The sequence below is a fragment of the Ambystoma mexicanum genome, chromosome 12, assembly GCF_040938575.1.
Source record: "Ambystoma mexicanum isolate Mex_15411 chromosome 12, UKY_AmexF1_1, whole genome shotgun sequence".
Lineage (NCBI taxonomy): Eukaryota > Metazoa > Chordata > Amphibia > Caudata > Ambystomatidae > Ambystoma > Ambystoma mexicanum.
In genome coordinates, this window is record NC_090936.1 from 926,974,396 (window position 1) to 927,000,453 (window position 26,058).

At 46.0% G+C, this 26,058-nt stretch overlaps 1 protein-coding gene across 1 annotated transcript in view; it reads left to right on the forward strand.

The window, feature by feature from the left end:
- Window positions 1-26,058, forward strand: part of CFAP54 (cilia and flagella associated protein 54) — a 3,669,934-nt gene that overhangs the window by 490,877 nt on the left and 3,152,999 nt on the right. The window contains exon 6 of the mRNA XM_069629416.1: window positions 25,449-25,592. Coding sequence (XP_069485517.1) covers window positions 25,449-25,592 — 144 coding nt within the window. The remainder of the gene's footprint in view (window positions 1-25,448; window positions 25,593-26,058) is intronic.

A 26,058-nucleotide genomic window follows, 5' to 3' on the forward strand; every position in this document is an offset into this window, starting at 1 on the left:
TGTTTGATTTGTTGAACATATTAAATGGAGGCTGTAGAGAAGTATTTTGTTGCCATCCATTTTAGATAGCAGATTACTGGGTACTAATACACATTTTGCATTTATACAGCGCTACAAACCCTCAGGCATCTGAGCGCTGCTTATTATTACCCACAGTGTGTGGTGCTCATTTATCGACCTCGGAAGGATGACGGGCTGAGTTTGCCCCTGCTGGGATTCGAACCTGCGCCGGCGGGCTCTGCACGGATGTGAAAGTGAGCGCTCTACACGCAGTGCTATCTGACTGGGTAGAGTAACTCCATGTGTAATCTGCTTCGTTGATGGCACTAGAACTCCTAAAAAAGGAGTTGTTAACTCTGTGGTGATTGACAAATGTGTTAAGCCTTTATCTGCTTTGCATTACTATCTCTAATTGTGGGAGTCTCAATACACTCTGTGTCGTGTTGTGCATTAAAGCGTCCCGGGAAGGACGTTCAGTTTGAGTCCTCCCTGCAGTTATCAAAAGACAGTCCTGATGGGATTCCTGAGGATTTATTGTCAGCTTCACATTGCCTCTAGCCGGAAACGTATCCTTATTATTGGCCAGTTGCATCAGAATGTCTGTTTGATGATTTATCTTTTGATCTAATACCTTGTATAATCTTGTTATCGCCAATAAGGCTGTATTAATTGCGGCAAGAGTATTATTTAGATTAGTATTCTTAGATCATGAGAAACAATGATTTTGTTGTTCGCTGACAAATTGATTATCACCTGCAGGCATTGTATTAAAGTGTGACCGCTGTGGAGTGGGTGCAATGAAATATAGTGAATGAACAGATAATTGATGTACAGACTGGTCAAATATCGCAGGTGATTTTGATAGATTGTGTTCATTAGGTGTGATGCTTTTATTCACATGCACAGAATGGTTTACAGCCGATGACAAATTAAGTCCCTTGTGCTACCTGTTTCACAGACATGTTATCATCATCATTTCATTTTATTGAATTGGTTGTATTTGAGTGAATAAAGAAAATCTCTACTGAATCAGAACAAATACTATTCTCTGTGTTCATAAAAGTCAAGGCATCAGAGTTTACTTGGCCAATCACAGAGCGTTATATGCCTTTCGAAGTTTATACTGAGCAGGAACTGTGCAGAGTACCGGTTCCGTGATTGGCAGTGCGGTGTCCGGCACAAAGGAACCCAAGTTGTCTGGAAGCAATTCACAGTTCAAACATGCAACCTCAATTTCTGAATCAGTAATTTCCGGCACAACTTCTACAATATTCAAAGTTTCTTTTACAGATCTGTCATGAGGCAAAATTGTGTTCCGAGACTCCTGGGAGACAATAGCATGTCCATCCGATTTAGACCCCCCCCATCTGTATCCGATGTACGAGATCCGCCATTGTTACAATAGGCGCGTATGTCAGTTCCCATTGACTGAGAACAGCGTTGAGATTTCAAGCAGAGTGGTTTAGCAACTGGTGTAATTAAAGCTTTTCTCAACGAGGCAGTTATGGGGTTAGTTTGAATTGGTTCTTTACATAACGGCATGCCAGACTTCAATGAATAATAATTTGAGGACATGTCGCAGATGTTAATTTGGGCTTCTTCAAGGTAATTACTATCAGCGAATCCGTTACCTAAATGAAACAGAAGCTTTTCAAACAGCCTTTAAAAAGCAAAGTCGATCATCAATCTCTTTTTTTTCGTGACTTGCAGCAAAGGCACAGTTAAAGCATACCGAAGTATTGGGTATAAACTTGTCAATACATTACCATAAGCCGCAAGCCCAGTCCCAGCATCCAGTCAGACAGCGAGACAGCGGCACACTTGCAAACACACTTGCCCAAACGCACACACGCACGCGTGCGCGCGCACCCGGTGTCTTAAAGGATGCTGGGATTGTGGGTGTGTTTAGCTGCAGCAGTAACCCAAGAATAGGTCCAAATGAGCTTCAGTAGTGAAATCCTAGTAAATTGCCAAAACGAGCAGCGGGTCCAGCGAGACAGCAGCACACTTGCAAACTAACTTACCCACACTTTACTAGAAAACCTTGAGTGTAAGTGTTATTTGGATACTTGTAATTGTGGATTTCAATGCTACAGCTCTACAGCTCACATTTAACCCTCTTGGGAGAAGTCTGGCTGCTCAGGCACTCTGCCAACTTGTGTAGTACAGACCTATACCAATAGGTGGGTTACCTAATACCAAGAGGACAAGACTGGTGTAGACTCCCACAGGGTTACTGCATGCAATCTTGCATAACAGTCCTGCTCGCAATGTTCTACAAAAGATGACCCATTAAACACTATTTAGAAATCTGTGGCTCACAGACAATATAGCTTTAATACACTGCCGCAGTATCACGATATCACCAACCACACAAACATCTGATGCGAAGCTTCCAATAAAGGGCAACTGTTTCTGTTGCCAACAGGCTCACAGGAACCAAGATCCTGATCCTCCAATCCGCGAACAGCAGTACTGCACTAAACCTGGCACACAACCACGTGCGCTTTGCACTGGCGAAGAAGTTCTATTCAGGCCAGATGAAGGAAATTGAGCACTGTGCACACCGAGCACCACAGGCTTTGTTTGAGTGGAGGAAGGTGACACATAAGACCCCTCCCGCCTTATTCCTATGCTTCCCGAGTGGGCCCAGTCATAGCTGCCTCAGGTCCAGGGCCCCGGCCCTGGGGCACTCATGCGGGAACACCTCTGGGAACCATCACCCCTTCCTTACAAACACATCTGTGGGCGCTGCCATATTCATGTGCACACCTTTATGCTGTAAAATCAGGGCTCCATTTTTTAACACACTGACTCCATTTGCAATTAGCAAAAGGCTATTCAGATATCACCTCAGCTTGAGGTTCTCTCCACGCCAGACACACAGCCAGCGCGGCTCCCCCACCCCCACCTTCTCCCATGCTGTCCACATAACTGCCTGGTTCCCATGAGAAGGCCGGCAGCAGAAATGCAACAAAATCCACACTGTATCACTCGCCGCCCAAACTCCCTCCGGTAATTCAGATGCAGCATAAGGGTGGAGGACGGCTAGAGCCAGGGCTATCTGTCTCCGCAAACCTGCCCTGCACCCCCTCAGACCTGAGTCACAGAAACTTAATCTTCGTGTACCCCAGAGCAGAGTCAACGACGAAAGAGACCCTTAAATCAGTAAATCTGTTTTTCCTCCCGGCTGGTATGTGCAAAGGAAGACCCGCTCATTATGTGAAGAGCCCATATAAATCCGCTGACACCTTAAACAAGGTGATGGGCAGAGCAGTGTAATATATATATATATATATATATATATATATATATATATATATATATATATATATATATTTTCACCAAAAAAACTTAAAGGGGACGTTATGGTTAAGTTGAGCTACTAAAAACCTGTGAAAATCACCAAAATAACGTTATAAATGTGACATTATAGTTCGAAGTAAAATCGAAAAAAAAAAACTGAAATACGCCAGTTATGGTAGGCTAAGCAACCATAACTGGCCGCACCACTGTGCACTGCTAACACTAACAACCAGGACATCAAAGATGACATCACAAATGTCATTGATGACATCACGGATGACATCACATGTCTGACTCACTCTTTTTTTCCTTCACTGATATAATTGGGGCAGTAACAGGCAGGAACTAAAACATCACTATAGTACAAAGTACTATGGTGACAGAACAGATTACATTACATGTGTAGCTCATTCTTTTTTTCTTCACTGACATATGTAAGCCAGGTGGCTTTCTTCACTGTCAGTCAGGAGTTTAAGAAGGTAAAAGTTCTATATTTGTAGTCCTTACCCTTCTCATTTGTTCTAACAATACTTTCCTTAAGTTATGGTTTACATCATATCATACATATGTACAGAAGAAGAAATCCAGAAACACAAGAATGTTGTCTGTTAATGAACATTGTTAGTTCGGGTATGAACATTTTCTATTAAAACTGCACTTTTTGGTGCATGCTTTACATTCCCTGTATATGGTTATATTTGTATGCATAGTGCTCTCTATATGGTTTTGTGAGCAATAGTGCAATTATGCAGTAAAGGAAGCATACGTAGATACTTATGTTTCACAGTATGTAAACATTTGTAAAGGTAGCATTTATCAATGTGGTATGCAACATGGGAAGATTACAAATATTGCACCTCTGTAGTGCATGCTGCAGACAATGATTACATGTCTTCATGTGTTTGTTCATGTACTGAATGAACTGAGTAATGGAATTGATTTTTTTCATCAATGCATTGCTTAATGAACTACGTGGCATATCTTAGTTCTTCAACCATCTCTGATAATTTTCTGCCAATGATATAATTACAATTCCTTGTGGAGCCTCTGCATGAAAACTAAATTTACATGTGATGTCATCAGTGATGTCATCAATGACATTTGTGATGTCATCTTTGATGTCCAGGGTGTTAGTTTTAGCAGTGCACAGTGTGCGGCCAGTTATGGTTGCTTAGCCTACCATAACTGGCGAATTTCAGGGGTTTTCCGGTTTTACTTCGAACCATAATATCACGTTTATAAAGTTTTTTTTGGTGAATTTCACAGGTTTTTAGTAGAGCAACTTAAACCACGGATTATAGTAGTGGCACGTAACCATAATGTAAAGTAACTTCTGACTTATTTACACACCTTGCAGAGAATACCACATGACAATATGCTGGTGTACAGCACGGTAACGTGTCCCAAAATCCGTAAACACTTAACAGTAAGATGTTTGCCTCGTGGACAGTGTGGAAACAGATTTTATATTGATGTAGGAACGTCCACCTGCAACATTTGCCTTGCACAGCACCAACACGTATTGGTAGTCAGCCATTAACAATGTAGTACACATTACATACTTTTAGCAAAAGTTCTAGTTATCTGAAAATGACATCAGCTAAGGCCATCCCTCCTCCCCAAGAAACAGCAGCACTGCTGTAAAGAAGGAGCATGATGAACCTTACAAATAACAAACGCACAATATTTTTGCGCCGTCCACCTACCCCATATCACTGTTTGATGCCTCTTTCTTCATTTCGGTTTGCAAATGGCCTTATTAGCTGTCCTACCAAAAAAGAAAGCCATCCATTAACAAAGTAAATGTTGCGTTAAGAACCACCTTTCACAGTGTAAGTATATTAAAAAAAAAATAATCTTATACACTCCATGTACTTCATATTTCTCAGTAAAGGACAGTAAAGGACATAGACGCAATAAGATTTGCCAGTAATAGTATAGATTTGCAAAGCAATAACGTGTGCTACTGAAAAATAGGATTTCTAGTTCTAAACTGGCCCGCCTGATTACAAAACAAAATCCTTTTTCAAGATGGCCACCATCAAAAGGGAAGGCGGTTGTTCCATACATGGCCCCTCTTCGCTTTCCATGGCAGCCAGCAAAAAGCAAAAGTATGTTCCGAGACGCAGAACCTGTAAATAAACATACAGCGACGTACAACGTGATACCTTACATTTTGAAATGATACACTGGATTTTAAAAGAAAACGTTAACCTTTTAGAATTTGTAAAGTAGTTTTATTTAACAAACACCTGTCAGAGACCATCGGACTAATCCCATTTTCTATTAAATTGTAACAATGGTTCTAAGGGCATCATTGAAAATGTTCATGGTGAGACACACGTAGTTATTTTCCCATACACAAACAAACTATGCGTTTCTGTTAAAGCACCCGCTTTGTTTGCACAGACGGCGCCATGACCTTTGCCCTGCAACACCATAAATGATGTTATGTTACTCCTAATGACGAGGTCAGCGTAGGGACAAAGGGGGCCTGGCCGGTCATCCCACAACACTAATGGACAGGCAGCCGGTCACCAGCAGTTGCATCTGACGTTGAAAGAAGCCATCACTCGGCATCTGGAAACCATGGCACGCACAGTACGGCAATATGTAGCTAGGCGGAAAACGTAAGAGAAAATCTGTGTCAATACCCAACCTTTAGGAAAAATTTCCAAAAAAGACACAAAGATTGTGGAAAGTAGTACACAAATCGAAGTGGACAAACATGACATTTTAAGGAAATATTAGCGTTGACCATGGGTACATATAATGGCAGCCTACAAACGCCGATAATCAACACTCGCCGTAAGGTTTAAAAAAAGGGCAACTGCACAGTGAGATGGTAATTCAGTTATGAAGCCAAAATGAATGGACAAGCAAGAAAAAATGACATGTCTTGATTTAACACAAGACCAAAAGAACGTGCAAACTGATGCACAAAGCTATGTGGGCAAGCATAACATTTCAAAGAAGAAGAAATAACGGTCAACAAGGATGACTCTAGTCATAGCCTGCAAACGCGGACAATCTGCACTCTGTTATTGTAGGAAAATTACAACTGCGCAAAAAGATAATACTTCAGTTACATTGTCACAATTAGTGTTTTGGTAATATAAAATTAAAACGCGGGTCGGTGTAGAGTCATCAAAATTAAACTTACATGATGTTGACAGCCTCCATTGTTTTTGGCCAAGTCAGACAGCAATGTGTTCGCACCAAAGAATCTTTGTGAACTGATATTTCATGTTCCTTACAAACGTTTTTAAAACATAACCTTATCAAATGGTATTTTCTTCAAAGCTTTCATTCCTTGCATAGCTTTTGAAGTTTCCCTTTCGCTCAAGGTCAAAAAACAATTGCCCCTTATGGATTGACTTGGATGCGTGGGCCTACTGAGCTCGCAACCAAAAAACCAAATCAAATCAACTGACCTTTACTCAGAAGGCAAATACATTCTCACTTTACAGCAACATATGAGAATCAAATCATGAGAACTGCTACTCCCATACGCCTCCAGAACCACTGTTTCCATCAAACACTCCAGGTAGCGGCCTCAGATTTCAAAATGTAGGACGCCAGTCCCACTTTAATATTAATTTGAAAACATTGTAACACAGATGCAGGCATTGGTCGCCGTACATTGAGCACCAATTTCCACTTTACCGTATGAATTTGGTGGCAAGAAAACACCACTTTTTGAGTTTCCGCTGCCACATTCCATCCCAGCCTAAATAAAGCTCACCTTCAGAAACAGTATTTCATAATTATAACAAGTGCATTGGTGTCTTGTTTTGTATGTGTTACCAGCGATGTCTGTGTACACCAAAACACAAAACATGAGCAAAAGATGGCAGGGGCATCAAAGAAATCTGACGCACTTCACGCTGTTCCACAACCAATCAGTGAAAGTGCCACGTGTCCGCGGACATGACGCTACGGATTAGCCAATCGATTTCTTGTTCGCGGAGCGAACTGGAAAGTGTTACTGAGGAGCGGACATATATATCACTAATTTTTTAGACGTAGTTTTTGGTCGTTTTAAAGGAAATTACTGGACGGATTGTCACCAAATTTACAAAAGCACGCTTTCGGGACCAAGCCCCTGCCGCAAATCTGGTGAAAATCCGTCCAGTGGTTTGGCCTGTAGGCGTGCGCAATGTTTTTCCCCCATTCAGTCTATGGGAAAAAAAGACGTTTTGGGACCCCCCCTATAACTTTTCCCCCCCCTGGACCAAACATCACCAAACTTTGCAAAATTCAGAGTGGCCCATATACTTTTTTTCAAAGTTTGGAGAGAATTCGTCCAGGGGGAGCAGAGTTATAGGCCGCCCAAAAAGTGCTCTTCCTATGGAAACAGCAACTTAACCATAACTACACAGCCACTACCATAAGGCTTGTTGCCAAGTTCAACTTCCCTTGCTCAATCAAGTATGGATGCACACTCTTGGGTTAAATAAACAGGTGGAAAGCTAAGTGCAACATTTGCTTCCAATTGAAAGGCTACATCCTTAGAAACTGTTGGAAGCCACCCAATTACTGGGGGAATTGTAACATACAGTTTCACAAGCTTATTCTGGGGTTTTTCCTCAGGTGTAGATTCCAGATAACCATACACACAACCAGCCATACCTGGCTTTGGTCACTCCACTCTTTTTTATTATTATTTTTTTAAATAATTTTTTTTGTAATGCAAGCTCCTGGGTTATGGCCAGCACCATGTGCCTCTTTACTTATGGAGTGGCTGGCTTTCTTGTTCAGGCCCCGTTAAAATAAGAACATGAGTGCCACAAGTCTAACACTTTCAGCACTGACCCTAAATATGAAAGAATAGGAATACCAAATAATGTGTCTTTCTGGAATTCTATACAATAATTGCTAGACTCATTAAAGGTTTATTTCAGGCACACTTCAGGGGGTGAGTCACTGATTTGGTCTGTTATTAAACGCCTCAACTCAGCCTTTCATCCTTCTGAGGTTGATAAATGAGTACCAACACAGGTTGTGTGATATTGGGTGTATAATTTATCTATATAAAGCGCTTAAGGATAAGTGCTATATAATAACACATCATTACCATTTGGTCATGGACGTTCGCTTGCATTCACAGTAATTCGGTAATATGGGCCTATACACACTGATCTTAATGATACATATGGCGATCCATTCTTGTATGAAATCTACATCACATTATAGTGATATCGTAACCATATTTTTCATAGTGTACAATGCTATGTGATGCCACTTCTGTTTTGTCAATGGGTGAAAGGTTGTGTTGCATCGATATCACTTCGGGTTGGGGTCAAATGCCAACCTTCCTGTGACGTCATCAGGGGGTCAAGGGTCGTGTGATGTCACTTCCGCTACCCCAGGCATTTTGGTGAAATGACGTCCCTGACTGGAGCCATGGGCAAACCGAATCAGTAAGGAGAAGTACAGACAAGGAATTATTGTGGGTCCCAGCTTCTCTGGAGCTACTGACCATGTAAATAATGGTGAATTCCTCAAATAAGAGAAACCATCTGCTGCTTACCCGATAGAGGGACACGCATCATGTGCTGCAACACACACAGCGCTTTAAGAGTCTCCTGCAGCACGTGGTGACTGTGGAACACTGCAAACTGAGCTACCGGAAATGCAAACTTCCAAGATGGAACTGCTTTTTGCAAAGACTTACAAGGCCTTGCAGGTAACCAAAACTATACTGTAATTATAAACTGGAGGACAATGGATGGCGGAGCGAAATCAGCAAGGACGTTTTAAAAGCTTTCTCAATGTAGTGATGCTTCTAATCAGTGGTTTAAGTTGGTTGGGGCCCTGCTGTGCCCCCCTCATCCCCTCCATCCCACCACACCACAGGAGGACACATTATCCCGCCATGGCCGCAATGGGTGATGCGCCGCCTTTTCGAGTTGGGCAAGCTGACAGAAGTGTCAGCCAGCTTCAGCTCTGGCTGGCTGGCTGGCACTTCCGCCAGTCACTGTAACTTCCTCTTGTGATCCATCGCGTATAGGGTCACAAGAAGATGTTTTTCCCCCCTCCCCAGATCACTGATGCGTCTTTGACCCTTGGCAAACCTAAGGACTCGGACATATTTCTGTGTTTAAAAAAGATGGCTTGAAAAGTATGCAAACCATAAGGTATGCACACACATACGTAAATGCTATACATTTGTGTGCGTTCCTTACTATGGTTTGCGTACTTTTCAAGCCATCTTTTATAAACATAGAAATACGTAACATATTTCTATGTTTATAAAAGATGGCTTGCATAATATACAAACCATAGTAAGGTACGAATACAAATATATAAATGCTTACATACATTTATATGTTTCTGTACCTTACTATGGTTTGTGTACTTTCAGGCCACGCCCATCCTGAAAGCCACGCTCGCAAATGAACCCCCCCCCTCGATTTCTTACCCCACTTAAAGCCTTGCTTCTAATTTCCTATCCTCAAGGCCCACGTCCCTTAGTTCTTAAGTTGTTTTCTCCGGGCCGTGCTTTATTTGGCTTCTCCATAACCCCCTCTTTAGATGTGCACATGCTGGGGATTTTCTGTAATGCTCTTCATTACGATTTCCGTTTTTCAACGATTTGAAACAGGGAAGCTATACAGGGCTCCACTCCACCGTGGTCATCCACTCAACAAGCAACCACAAATCCATGCAACTGCATAGTTTTCCAAACAAATAATCAGCCTGTTAAATGTTGATGCTATTTGCAGGGAAGTGCTGCCATAAGTGTCTAGTGTTGGTTATTCATATGTCGTCTACGTGAATTTGCTGCTGGTTATTCCAGGTCCACCATGTCATGTTGTTTGACGTTACTTGTTATTTGTATAGCGCCTACTGCCCTTGCCATGGCATCGAACCGCTGTAGGATGAGGGACCCATGGAAGACCGTGGTCTGAACAAACCTACAATAAGAGCATTACATTGCATGCAAATAGTATGTATGATTTATGCGACAGTACATAAGCTCGCGGAGATGACTAGCTTAGAGACATACTCTTTGTGCCATGTAGAGTCAACAGGCGCAATATAGAATGCTATGTCAGTGACTATGTGACATCTGGACCGAATCTGTGGTTGGACTCCATTGTATTCCATGGGTCACAGCTCTAAAGATGTAACAGGCTATTTGCAACTAGTCTTTAAACCCTGAGGCAACTGATCACAGTTGGGGCTCTGACTTAATTAACATGCAGAACATATAGTTATTGAGTGGCATGCAGTCCTGCAAATCACATGCACAGTTGTCACATATGATGAAAATACCATCAGTACATGTCCACGTACCACTAGCATCAAGTTAGTGCTGAGGAGAGATGTTTTAATGGATATGACTGGAGGATTGCTCAGGGGCAACGCGCTCGTCTTGGAAGCAAGACAACGCAGAGCAACACAGGTACAATCCCCGGTCCGCGCTTAGAAACCTCTGGGTATTAAGTGCGTTATAAATAACCAATTATAATTATAACAATTTAAAGTTGCAGCCCACAAGCCATGCACAAAAGACCCGCCAGCCCCACCCTCCCACCTTGTGCTGGGGATTAAACTATGTTCAGGTTTTGTCATTCAGTCATTTAAAGGAAATCTGTGAAATAATCATAACGGAAAATTAATATCTAGCTAGGAACAGCACAAGGGAAATACATCCTGGGACAAATCGGTCTGATTTATAGACTGTCCAGAAACTAAGGCCCCTGTTGAAACAACAAGACTTGATGCACTTGATGGTCCTAAACAAGGACCCACCCAAGCCAGCCACGTACCTCAATCTCTTTATAACTGCTCATCTTTGCACCTTCACTCAGTGCACTTCCCCTCACTGAGACATCTGTCTGCCACCTCTTCCATCAGCCATTTTTACTGTGTGCTGCCTCTCAACTCCGAGCTCCACGCAGGTGTCGCTTATTAGCTGAACTGTACACACCACTGATAACTTAGTTTCGAGTGGATTGTGTCCTCCAACGTATTCCTCATTTTAGATGTATTCCATCCAGCTTTGCTGCTCTTCGGAAATTTTTCCGGCAGAGGGCGCCGTGCGTCGATGTGGTTGAGTCGATGGTCCCTCAAAGGCCTCCGTCGAGGGTGATGTCATCGGGTGTATAAGTAGCACGCGCAGCACCCGTTGGCCTCAGTTCTGTTTTTCCGCAGTTATGTTACTTCGGACATTCGGCGCGCCTCGAGTTCTGTGAAGAATATATATATATATAAACAAGAAATAAATATGTCCTCATCGACACCGACCACAACCCCGAGATCGGGTTTCAAGAAATGCAAGTCGTGCGGCTCAAAAATGTCGATCACGGACCCGCACCGTGAGTGTTTGTGGTGCCTCGGAGAAGGCCACAACATGGAGGCCTGTTCAAAGTGTCAGGCGATGATGGGGAAGGCCTTGCAACAAAGGAGAGGAAAGCTACAGGTAGGTCGGAAGGATCGAAAAGCCTCTAGCGTCGAGTCGAGACCCCATGAGGAGAAATCTCCTATTCCCGAAAGGCATCGATCTAGATCCCAAAGCGATTCTCATCGCTCGTTGTCTTTGTCAAAAAAATCAAAGAAACAACGCCACAGGTCTCCCTCCACCTCGTCGTCAGACGAGTTTCCGAAAAAAATGAAATCCCCCACGAAACATTCGTCTTCCGAAGAGTGGGAAGCATTCAGGGTCAAAATGATGGAGGTGTTTGAGAAGGGTGGCCAAGAATTGGGAAACTCCGGATTCTATTCCTCCGGTAAGTAAGTCCCTCGCATCAAAATACCGCCCAGCAAGTAGCGATCCCGGCTATCTGTCAAAACATCCAACTCCCGAGAGTCTGGTCATACAGGCAGCCACAGCTTCCAACAAACTTGCGTACCCGTCTATCCCTCCAGACAGGGACGATAAGCGTGTGGATGGTTGGGCACGGAAGGTATTTTCAGCCGGGAGCATGGCATTCAAATCTGCCAACTCCACATGTGCCTTGGTAAAATTTTCGTACACTCTGTGGGAGTGCATTGCAATGGCGGCGGAGCACATACCAGAAGGGGAAGAAAGGGAAGGTTTCCTAGCCATCGTTCGAGATGGAAAGGAGGCCATGCAGGAATCCCTTCAATCTGGATCGGACACTGCGGATAGTGTAAGCAGGTCCATGGGCACAAGCACGGTAATGTGCAGGTTTGCGAAGTTACGGAAGTCGGGTTTTGCACCGGACGTACAGAACCGCCTTCTGCACATGCCTTTTGACGGGTCTCGCGTTTTTGGCAACAAGGCTGACGAGAGCCTTGAGAGGTTGCAGACCTCAAAAGCAGCGGCCAAATCTTTAGGAGCTGCTATTAGGCAACCTCAGCCTTTTCGTGCGCAAGGGCAATCATGGAGGGGACGATCCTATCGTTATTACACCTCATATGGAAAGACGAGAGGAATGGCCAGTCAAAGGGGCCAAAGAAAGGCCACTCGTGGTGGACGAGGAAAACGTGCTAAGCCAGCTCCAGCTGCAGCCTCTTTGCCATCAGCGGCTGCAACATCCGCCACAAAACCACTTTGAGGACTTGCACCACAAAACACCTGTAGGAGGCAGGCTGTCGCAGCATCTGCAAGAATGGCGAGCCATTACTTCAGATGTTTGGCCTCTAGAAATAATAGCCCATGGCTACTGCCTTCCTTTTCTAAATCAACCTCAAAGCAATCCACCAGGGAGACACCCATTGAAAGATTCAAACCCGCTCCTACAGCAGGAAGTTCTAACCCTGCTGGAGAAAGGTGCTATAGAACCAGTATCTGCAGCGGAGAGGAACAAGGGATGGTACTCCCTGTATTTTTTGATCCCCAAAAAGAACGGAGGATTGAGACCCATCTTGGACTTAAGAAACTTGAACAAGTTCCTCAGGAAAGACAAATTCAAGATGGTTACCCTTTCTCAAATCCTTCAGGCCCTTCAACTCCAGGACTGGTTGGTGTCATTGGACCTCCAGGATGCTTATTTTCATGTGCCGATTCATCTCAAACACAGAAAATACCTGAGATTCGTAGTTGACGACTCACACTATCAGTTTCGAGTCCTGCCATTTGGGTTGACCTCCACCCGAGGGTCTTCACCAAGTTAATGGTAGTGGTGGCAGCGCACCTCAGGAGAGGGGGGATTCATGTCTACCCCTACCTGGACGATTGGTTGATCAGAGCGCGCTCTGCCGAGCAAGCACTGGATCATCTGAAAGTCACCTGCCACTTCCTCCACAAACTGGGCTTCTCCCTCAATTTCAAGAAGTCTCAAATGACACATTCCCAACAGCTTCAGTACATAGGAGCTGTACTAGACACATCCTTGGGAAAGAGCTCGCCTCCCAAGACGAGGGCTCAAGACATTCTTCAGATGGTTTCCAAATTCCAAAATGCCCAAAATCTCCAGGCTTACGACTTTTTACGGTTGCTCGGCCTCATGGCATCCTGCATCTTTCTGGTGCCAGAGGCACGCTTGAGGATGAGATCCCTTCAATGGGCCCTAAAAACTCAGTGGTCCCAGTTCTCGGGTCAAATGACGGCTCTTCTTCAGATTCCGAACAAGGTCAGACAAGACCTTCTATGGTGGACCTGTACAGAGAACATCCTAAAAGGAGAACCTTTTTGGCAACCATGGCCGGAGATCACAGCAGTGACGGACGCCTCACTCCTGGGATGGGGAGCTCATGCCAACGATTTGACAATCAATGGTCGTTGGTCTCAATCAGAGTCCAAACTACATATCAACCTTTTAGAGCTGAGGGCAATCAGACTAGCGCTGAAGGCCTTCCTGCCATCTGTCAGGGGAAAGAATGTCCTGATAATGACGGACAACACAGTGGCCATGCACTACCTAAACAAGAGGAGGTGTGGGGTCACTACCCCTGTGCAGAGAGGCAATGCAGCTCTGGTATTGGGTGATTCAGGAGGGAATCTCTTTAACGGCAATTCATCTAGCCGGGGAAGAGAATATGACGGCAGATGCTCTGAGCAGGCAGAGCACGGTGTCCCACGAATGGAAACTGGCTCAGGAAGTCGTTCAAGAGATCTTCGCCCTTTGGGGAACCCCTCAGGTAGACCTATTCACAACCAGTACCAACCGAAAATGCGAAAGGTATTGCTCAAGGGAATTTCCCCCGAGAGGAGCCCTGGGGGACGCGTTCGTGGTGGATTGGAATTTCCCACTATTGTATGCGTTCCCTCCGATTCCCGTCATTCTTCAGGTCATCAGGAGGCTGAGACGCTTTGGGAACCGCATGATCCTAATTGCCCCGGATTGGGCCAGGAGAAAGTGGTATCCGGACCTTCTAGATATGTCCATCTGTCCTCCAGTACGTCTTCCTCAGAGAGAGATCCTTCTCTCTCAAACGGAAGTTCAGGTTCTCCAACCAGCGGTCAGAACACTCAACCTCCATGCTTGGTATCTGAAAGGCAGAGATACAAGGATTGGAACCTTCCAGATGATGATATGGAGGTGTTGCATTCGGCAAGAAGGCCAGAAACAAAGTCTCTATAACGTTGCCGTTGGAAAAAGTGTTGCAACTGGTGCAGGGAAAAGAATGTCGATCCTTTTCTATGTTCTATTCCGGAAGTACTATCTTTCCTTATGACCCTAGCACATAGAGGTCTGAATATCGGAACAATAAAAGGTTACCTTGCAGCGCTTTCCATTTTCAAGCGCTCATCGGAAGAATGCTCCTACTTCACAATTCCTTTGATAACACAATTCTTAAAAGGTCTCACTAATGTGTTTCCTCCTCACCATTTCAAATACCGATTTGGGATCTAAATTTAGTCCTAAAATTCTTAATGTGTGCCCCTTTTGAGCCTTTGCACACGTGTCCATTAAGATTACTAACATGGAAAATGACCTTTTTAGTTGCTCTAACATCGGCAAGAAGAGTGAGCGAATTGCAGGCACTGTCTTCTGGGCCACCCTATACTGTGTTCCTTAAGGACAGGGTTGTATTGAGGGTTAAACCATCATTTTTACCAAAAGTAATATCTGATTTTCATTTAAGTCAGAAAATTGTTTTACCCTCATTCTATCCTCCACCTCATCTTTCTAAGGAGGAAGAAAGATTATACAGACTGGATCCAAAAAGAGCTTTAAGCTTTTACATCTCTAAACTTTCTAGGATTGGAGTGGACAACCAGTTGTTTATAGGCTGCACAGGAAGGAAACTGGGTCAATCGGTAACAAAACAGACAATTTCCCGCTGGATTGTACTTTGCATTTCAGAATGCTACAGACTAGCACAAAAAGACCCACCAGAAGGGTTGAGGGCTCATTCACCATAGGCAATGCCTCTTCCACGGCCCTTCAAAGAGGTGTCCCAATAAGGTCCATTTGCAAAGCAGCAACTTGGTCTTCACTTCAGACCTTCTCAAATTATGTATATAATATAGTGTAGGGAGCTGATTTTTGGAAAAGCAGTGCTTTATTCCGCCATCTAAAGGCATTGATACAAAAAAAAAAATCTGACCCCTCTTCCAGAGAAAGTAACAAAATACTTCTTTGGGAGTCTATCTAAGATGAGGAATACGTTGTAGGACACAATCCAGTCGAAGAACAAGTTACTTACCAACTGGTAACGTTCTTTCGATTGGATGTTCCTCCAACGTAGTCCTCATCGCCCTCCCAACCTACCCCTCTGTAGATTTTTCCGGGTTATTGCCATCTCAAATCTCGCAAGGCTGATACCTGTCTGCCGGCACAATCTAAACAGTACAAGATCACAGGCAAAAAAAGGGGGAAAAGCAGAACTGAGGCCAACGGGCGCCGCGCGTGCTACTTATACACCCGAGGAGGTCACCCTCGACGGAGGCCTTCGAAGGACCATTGACGCACGGCGCCCTCTGTCGAAAACATTTCTGAAGAGCAGCAAAGCTGGATGGAATACATCTAAGATGAGGAATACGTTGGAGGAACGGTATACAGTTCTTTTGCCGTGGGATTTTTCGTCGGGCGACTTTTCATCGCCGTTTTTTTATCGAAAAAAAAATCCTCGTATTTTTTTTTTTTTGAGGGGGGTTTAAAAATGAAATAAATATTTGTGGGTGAAAGGGAATAATTTAAAACATAAAAATAAAGGGGGGTTTGGGCAGGTAACCCCCCCCCAAATAAAACGAAAAATCCCGCGGCAAAATAACGTAGAACCAGAGGAACATCCAATCAAAAGAAAGTTGCCAGTTGGTAAGTTACTTGTTCATCTGCGTCGAGCACACCATCAGATTGTACTTCAACTATCCCTGAGCCACGTTGTTGCGTAACAGGACGGTTGCAGCCGCACAGGCAGGCACACTTGCTACCTTGTCTGCATCCTGCCTAATGTGTATGCCCGCTGCTGTTTACGCACCATTACTATTAGGAATGCATCCTGCCTAATGTGTATGCCTGCTGCTGTCTAGGCCCATTACTATCACAGTTGCCTCCTGTTTAATGTGTATGCCAACGGCCGTATATACTCTGTTATCCCAACGACTGCCTGGCCATCAAAAGTACTAGACTAAGGACTCGCACTCAACCTATGCAACACAACTGCCGTCCTATACCCACAGCGTCCAGGAACCTCAGACTAGGCACCCGCTTCTCCATTAGGTGCACTCCACATGCTACTCGCCTCTCTTCTCTGGACTCGCGGCCATACGCTCCATGTGAGATCCCTACGTCCAAACGCACACACTCCATCTTCACTCACCCCACCGACGCAACTACAACACCTCCCACACGTCCTCATAAGATAAACCCACAACCACCTCATCTCAAATGTGCGCTGCTCAACGTCCGCTCCCTTCCGGCCCATGCCCTGGAAATAAAGAACCTCCTATCCAGCCATGACCTAGACCTACTGGCCATCACTGATACATGGTTACACAAAGCATCTGGCCCTGCAGTTACACAAGCTCTCCTACCAGGCTACAGCATCCTCAGACAAGATAGACCATCTCGGCTAGGAGGTCGAGTAGCTCTCGTCTCAAAGGAAGCCCTTTCTCTTAGACTCAACAATCGCCCCTGTGTAGGCAACATTTTGCCTGCCACCACTAATCTGTGTAATCGTAAAAGCTGTCTGACCTAATAAGTAACATCTCTGCGTAAATCCGAGCACTTCAAGTGCCTGGGTGATGGCAAACAGGCAACATGTCCAAGAGAGCAGAGTGCACAAGTAAGGAGGCCTGCCCCGTCCCTGAGAGAAGCGGAAACGATTCAAACGGTAGGAGTGAGCAGTGGTCCAGAGGGAAGAAGCCCAGAGACCTCAGGATCAACCCAATCCGGTAGACCCTGCTGTGAATAAGAGGGGCAGCTGGGCCACCAACAGCTCGACATGGGAGGGGGTCTGGAAGGGCGCAGCACATCCGGAGGAACGGCCCAATATAGCATGACACACACACACACACACTCACTCGAGGGCCCGGACCAGTGCTCGGCCCGAAGAGGGACAGACAACATCAGGACTGACCAGGCTGGCGGCAGGGGGAGCACCCGAGATCACGAGTAGGAGGGACATACCCGGTGTAGAGAGATGGCCGAACACCCCGCTCTCCTTCTCGCATGTGAAAATTGTGCAGAGTGGGGGATGGCTCTAGCAAACCAGCTGCTACATGATCCAGGGGCTGACAGAGCTCAGTGCGTCAGCATTAGGGCCCAACGGAAGCGCGACCCCCTGCTCTCCTCCCCCTCCAGACCTAGGGAGCAAACCACACTCTGAGGACCCCGCCAACCAGGCCACCAACACCCAGACACCGGAGGGAGCAGCACATACGGAGGAGCAGCCCACTGAAGCGTGACACACACACTAAATCCAGGGCCCCGGAACAGAGCCCAAACTGAAGGACAATTGACAGTGGGACCTACCTGACCTGCGGTAGGGAGAGAAGCCGGGATCGTGGGCGGGAGGGACTATAACACAAGCCACGGCCTAGTGTCAGCTCCCTCCTCTTTACTACCTCCTTGCAAAAATCACACAGAGTGCGGGCGGCTCCAGCTGACCAGACACCACAAGATCCGGGAGCAGGCAAAGTCGGGGCCAATGGAGACGCAGTCTGCTGCTTTCCTTCTGCTCCAACCCACTGAAGGGTGATTGAAAAGAAGCGCTCTTTGGAGGGGCAGCACTCACCCAGCAACCTACCCCTCCACCCCCAGGGATAGCGGCAACACACTAGGGGTGCAATAAAACATACATGAAGTACAGACTCTCCGGAGGGCATGGGGCCACAGCCCACACCACGTAAAACGGCACCCCCGGTAAACCCGATACAAAATCAACCTTCACTGGGGTAGGCAAGATAACAGGGGGGGATCCCTGGAGGCGCTATAACACCAGGAGGGGTCAGATCCCCTGCACCCCACAAGTGGAGACACTACTGAAGAGAGTGGCCAATACAACCTAGAAAGGTGGCAAATACCTAATGAGATTAAAGAACCAATTGCGAGCTGGAAGCGACACACCACATCTACCAGCGTCACCCTGTCAAAATCCCAAAGGTCCAGCAAACATCAATCGAAGCTACGCTTTGAACAACCAGCCACATCCAGGCAACTGCCCCCCGGTGATGACTCCCCGACGGTCGACACCCCGTCCCCTGCTATAGATCCAAGTGGGGCACTAATAGACACTAAGAATATGTTGGGGCAGGTGCAAGCAAGCATACAGTCTCTAGATGTGAAATTGGATACACTGACGTGCAAGGTCAACCACATGCAAGTACGCCTGCATAAACGTGGGAAACGCCTGGACGAAGTGGAGCGAAGGGAGTCCACGATCGAGGATGAATCTTGCACAACCACAAGGGACATGGCCCTGGTCAAGAGAACCCTCAAGGAACTCTCAGACAAACAAGACTACCTTGAATCCTGCTCCCGCAGGAATAATCTGAGGCTTATTGGGGTACCCGAAGCTGGCGACCAGCGCAATATGGAAACACTGGTGGAAAATCTGCTGATAGAGTCCCTCGGCCGTGATGGCTTCTCTGACGAGTTCATTGTGAAGGGGGCCCACCAAATCCCAAGCGGGAATCGCCCGGAGCCCCGGCGAGACCCATAATAGCTTGCTTTTTAAACTACTGGAACTGAGACTGGGCTCTCAGGATATAGCGAATTGGGATCTAGCGAATTGGGATCTGTAACATACCCAGCAATCTGATTCTTTCAGGACTTTTCTGATAAAGTGCAAACATCGAGGAAGACCTTCATGGATGTCAAGATATGACTCAGAGCATGGGATATCAAGTATGCAATGATCTTCCCAGATAAATTAAGAGTGGAACATAACGGCCAACCACAGTTCTTTCATACCCCGGAGAAAGCTAACAGGTTCTTGGAGCTGCTACCCAGGCCGCCACGACGTGGGGAGAATAACAGTCGCGGTAAAGACCCACCCTAGGGCACGAAACCACAAATAACAGGCACATTGAGGACAAGCAACTAGCCCGGGAACTGGCATGCTGTGCACAGTAAGCTAAATGGGGCTGTTAGGGTGGCTGGTTCTTCCAGCGCCTACCATGCAAAAGTATTTGTTTGTTGGGGAAGGGAGATGAGAGGGAGGTAAATGGTAGGTTGGGGTTGCTGGCGGGGGCGGGGGTGCTGGGAATCGGGTGGGACATTGGTAACTTGCTGTGACTGTGGCTACTACATAACCTCACTGGTCATGAGGAGGGACTGTTACTACTGGTCACAAAATGGGAATGATCGGGTGGTCCAAAGACTTGTTAACACGCAATGACAAACTCACTGAAAAGCATGATATGGAATGTCAGGGGCCTTAACTGCCCGTCCAAATGCCGCAAAGTTGTTTTATATATTCAGCTGCACCATGTGGAGAGAGCATTTCTACAACACGCACCTAACCCCTGGTAAGGAGGCAGGTTTCAGGCAAAGATGGTGATGTCATAGCTTTTTTTCATCTTACTCCATATACTCCCGGGGGGGTGTGCATAATGCTGCAGAACACCGTGGAGTTTCGAATAATTGCTCCGAGCAGGGATCAGGAATAGTGGGCCATAATTGTGCGAGGGATGATACAAAGCTGCGTGTATACCCTGATCAATTTCTATGTATCAAATCAAGACTCAGTGGAGACCCTATGGTGGATCAATAGGCAACTAGAAGCAACCCTGCATGGGGAAATTATCTGGGCTGGGGATTTTAATGCAGTCATGGTTGCCAACCAAGACAGAACAGGTGGGATCCACCGACCGGTATCTAAGGTGACAAACACGTTGCAGGACATGTGTTGCTCACGGGAATTGGACGACATCTGGATGCTAAAATGCCACGAGGGAGTAGGAGGTTATACATTCCAGTCCCCGGTATACGGCTCGGCTTCCAGATTGGACTATTTCTTGATTTCCCAAGCACTAACCGGTGGGGTGGTTGACATCACCACATTAGCATATCAGATCATGCACCGGTACTCCTGAGCCGCACACTACCCGACAGGTATAGCGGGGAGACCGAACTGGGTGTTTAAGAGCGAAAGCCTGAGGGACGGGACGTTCCGGGATTGGCTGTCCACAGCCATTGATAATTATTTTGAATTGAATGCTGAGTTGGTGGGTTCGCACTCGACCCCATGGGAATGCTTCAAATGCGTAATCAGGGAAGAAAGAGAAGCAGGAATACTTAAACTAATCAGGAGACAGCTAGCGGAGACCAAGGCCCAAATACAGTAGCTACAGTCAGAATCAATAGGGGCGAGCATAGCCGAATACGCTAGAATTATGAAGTAACTCCAAGTGTTAAAAGAGCTGGCTCAGAGAGAGGGGAAGTTCCTGTGGGATAAGACAGCGGCGCATCATTATGGGGAGGACAACGCTCGGGTTGCATACTAGCAAGGATGGTCAAATTGGAAACACAGAATGGTCGAGTCCTGTCCGTCAAGGACTCACATGGGGAGGTGAAGTTCGGGGAGGCCGACATTGTCAAGGAATTCTGCACTTTCTACTGCTGACTATACTCCTCGGATGTTCAGGTATCGCAACAGGAAATGTGGGAATATCTCGACCAGGTGGCATTATATTGCTGTACACAGGGGGAGAGAGAATGGCTGGCCCGCCCCCTGTCCCTGCAGGAGGTTGTCGGCAATTAAGTTGCTACCATCTGTGAATCCATGAAGACTCTGGGGCCAGATGGCTACACAACTGAATTTTATGAATGTTTTGCCACTAAACTAGCCCCACGTCTCCTGGAGGTATAGCGACAGAGCTTGGAAACTGGGCGCCTACCGAACTAGATGCGGGAGGCAGTGATGCTTATTCTCTTAAAACCAGACAAAACACCAGACAACTGTTCTTCGTATCACCCAATATCATTAATAAACATGAATAATAAAATACTGGCAAAAATCCTGACATCCATGCTGGCCCGACTGATGAACAACCAATCTGGGTTCATCCCCGAAAGATCCACCTCCTGTGGGCTTTGCAGAATGATCGGGCTGTTGTCGGCTGTACAGCAAGACAAGTTCGTAGTGGCGTCATTGCTGGACACCACAGAAGCATTCGATTCAGTAGAATACCCCTTCCTGTTCACGGTTCTCTGCTGAATGGGCCTAGGCCTAGGCGAGGGATTCATCGCCATGGTTTGATTACTTTACACCTTACGCAGCGCTAAAATTCAGTTAAACGGCCTACTAACTCAAGACATACCTTTGGGGAGAGGCACATGACCGGGGTGTCCAGTCTCACCACAGCTATTCGCACTGGCAGTCGAACCTTTGGTGGAGGGGATTAGGGACCAAAATATCCACAGGGGCATACAACTATACAAACACAGGGTGGTAATCTCTCTTTACACGGACAACATGGTGCTATACATCAAGAATCCGGAACAGAGCCTGTGCCCTGTCATGATGAACGTGGTGACCTTTGGGGATTACTCCGGGTTAAAAATCAGCGCCACAAAATCAGTATTATTCCCACTCACAGCGGGCACCACACGGTTTGCTGATAAATGGGGATTCCAATAGCACGACACTCGCACTAGGTACCTGGGAGTATACATAGCCGGGTCTGTAGAAGAACTATATAAGTGGAATTATCGTAGGGTATTAGAGCAAACCATAACTTCAGTGAACAGATGGATGGAAATGCCACTTATTCTATACGGGAGAATATCACTGGTTCAAATGGTACTGCTCCCGCTTTTCCTGTATGTGTTTCTCAATTTGCCAATCTCACACCCCAGAGAGTACTTCTGGGAGATACGCTCTGAGATATTGCGGTCTATATGGGCCGGAAAACAGGCACGGGTGTCCTGGGAGAAATTGGCAGCCCCCTTGGAGAAAGGGGGTCTAGCCCTTCCCGACTTTGAGGTATACTACGAGGCAGCACAAGCAGGATTCCTGTTGCACTGGTTTGGGGGTCAGACGCATTGAAGTCACATTGAGGTGGAGAGGGCGCAAGCAGCCCCATATCTACTAAGGGCGACTAGATCGACGTCCACCGATAGACCTCTCAGGATGCAAATTTGATAGAAATTACTTGCAAATCCTGGCCTTGAATTGAACGCAAAGCAAAGGGAGAAGTTATTTACTCCCCACATCCCTCGGTCATAAACCTACCAGGAGTGCCTGTGACCTGCGAAACGGGACATGTTGACCTCATGAAGTGCCTAAATACATTCGGCTTCGGGGACTTGTTCCCGGAAGGTCATTTCTTGTCGATGGAGGAGATGAAACGTAAAGGGGAACTTACGCTGCTAAATATGTTTATGTATTTTCATCTAAGGGACTCCCTGAAGCCTATTTTTCACAAGTTTCCAACTGAACCCGAATCGGCCCCTATATTGGCCCAGAGGCTCTCGAGTAATGATAGTAGTAGGATGGTGTCTACACTGTATAGTAAATGCATGAATGCCAGAAATAGGAGGGACGACACATCTTGGGTGAAGTGGGAACGATCAATAGGGGAAGCGCTGACTGTGGAGACGTGGGGCTACTGCTGCAGGGAAACAAGAAGGATGGCTCTTAATGCCAGATACAAGCTGAAACACTTTAAGTACCTACATCAGTGTTACTACACCCCAGCAATCCTACACATGTTCTTCCCTAAGACTACTGAAAATCAGCCCGTGAAGCGCCACATCATCTGCCGATGTTTTACACATTGCAATACGGGTGCCCAAACTTTAGAGGGTTTTGGTCACAGGTTTTTGCGAAATAGTGGTGGAGGATTTGGAGCCGTCACCACTGATCGCACTATTGGGGTACACCAGGCGTATTCCTACGCACACGAGGAAATTGGCTGGACTATTACTACTACTAGCTAAAAGGCGGGTGGCACTGGTGTGGGGAAGGGCTCGGGTCCCCAGAGTGGAGCAATGGCGGAGCGGACAGACATCCTATACTGCAACGAAATGGATACGGAATGTGGGTGGTTAACGCACCCACAGAATAAACCCAAAGGCATATTGGCACCAGTCGCACATTGCCTCATAACACGAACCGGCCAGGAGGGGGAGACCAACTGAGATCACTTCACAACTCCCCCCCCCACCACCAAACTTAAGCGATGATCTAAAGCAACAAGTCAGTAACAAGCAACAAGTCAGTAACAAGCTACAGTCCACAATCATTAACTTAGGGATACAAGTGTTTAGAGGAAGAATGTTATGTACCAATCCACTGCAAGTATTGTTGGGAGGCAGGGGGGGGGGTTCAGTGTCATTTTTGAAGCAGTCAATCTGTAACAGAGACAGCATGTTTAACCCCTATTATCTATGACAGAAAGGACAATATAAAGAATGAAAAAAAAAAAAACAAGCTGAGTGCATAGAGCCCTGGGCAACGTCACAGGTAGAGAGTGAAGTGGCAGAGAGAAAGGGACCATGTTGGACTATGGAGGGGCAGTCTAAGAGGAAGGAGATCACCCTCTCCAGGGCCTGATCTGTGATGCCCAAGTTCTTACGGAGTTTATTGATCAGGATGGCGTGGTTGACGTGTCGAAAGCAGAGGAAAGATAGAGGAGGATGAGGACAGAAGGAATGCTGGAATCAAGGTTAGAGAGCAGTTTCCATACCTCTGGCAGCTCTGAAGCCAGAGTGATGGTCATGGAGACAACCAACAGATTCAGTGTGGAGAGTAAGCTGGGAGATGGCCAGCTATTCCAAGAGTTTGCACAGGAAAGGGGTGATGGAGATTGGGCGAACGTTTGCTGGGCAAGTAGGATCGGCAGACGGTTTAAGGGGAGAGGGGACATTCCAGTGGCAAAAGAGTGATTACAGAAATCAGTCAAGGCATGTGGTCCTTGATGGTTCTGGAGGAGAAGGGGAGCACCTGTTTGGAGGACTGGATGTCCTGAGTTTTTGTGGAGATGTGAGAGGCAAGAGCTGTACAGAGGGCCTGGGAAGAAGCAGGAGAGGTAGAGACTGCAACACGATTGGCCAGTTCCTTTAAGATTCTTAAGATTTTGGCTGTGTTACAGGCCGCAGAGATGCAGGCTTGAATGTGTGCTCTCTTCTTGGACAGGAGAGAGAGTCTGTATTGCCTTTGTAGCAGACGGCAGGCAAGTTTGTCAGAGGATGCCCCCGAAGCCCTCCACTTCCTCTCAGCCATCCTGCACTTGCGTTTCAGGATGGCGAGGTCAGAATCCTAGCAAGAGTTGCACTTGGAGGTCGGCTTCAGCAGGATTCTCATGTTGGGGGCAAGGATGTTCAGGGTGTTGGAAATGGAAAGATGTAGATTAGAAAGGGCTGTGTCAGGGTGTAAGTCAGCCGCAGGAGTTAGGAGCACATCTTTCTGTTCCTATTGTACTACTAAAAGGAAAATAAATCTCTGTCAGGCTGTGGGTTCTAACAGATTATATAACCTCCTCCTGATGTCATGCCATATTGAGCATCAAACATCTCTATGCAGAGCCCCCTGCAAAACCAGTCACAGCTTAAACCCCCTTTAATATGAAAGCTCTGAGTTATAATTCTGTCATAATTATTAAAGCAAATGCAAAGACCACTTGTTAGCCATGTTGGCTTTCTTGTTTTTCCCCCCATGTGTACTACTAATTTAGCTGCAGGTCTTTGATAGTGTTTAGTTTTCGGTATTAATATGTATAACGTATTGGCATATGCCACTTTCAGAATGTGTGTATGGTCCACACAGTTTAAGTTCATACTTTAGTTTGTTTGAAACTTTATTAATGAAATGGCTAAACTCCTCTCTTGTAGGCACTGGAATACCTTTTGTGGGCAAGCGTGTGTATGGAGTCATCTATCCCACTTCTAGCAGTTCACTACCTGACATGGAGAGCCACCCTTTACACTGCTGTCTGTCAGTGTTATTATGACTGCCAGGCTGGTGTCCATGGAGAGGTAATATTGTTTACAAAAACTAATATTGAAATTGCCAATGATTGAGGAAAACAAATTGTCTTTACTTTTTCTTGGTTTAAAAAAATACCTTGTTTTTTCTTTTGACCGTTTCTTTACTGCTTCCTTGATGAGCTCTAATCCTGTTAATTTATGATGTGAATACTGATGTGCACTTTCAGAGAACATAAGGGTGTTGTTCATAATATGAGTAACCTTGCATAGCTGGTTGTGAGGAGCCTCCACCTTCCCTCCTCAGGGTTGTGGCAGCATATATGCATTTCAGGTAGCACATCATGGTTATACTCGAGGGTTGAACCTACCAGTGCACGATTCTGCAGCATGATACTGGTTGTATGGAAGTATGTGTGCAACCCTGTGGCAATATACAGTCAGTGCGCTGCCACCATTGTATTTCCTGGGGCTCTACAAACTGGGACCGGAAAAAGAGTCCATGAAATGAATGCAA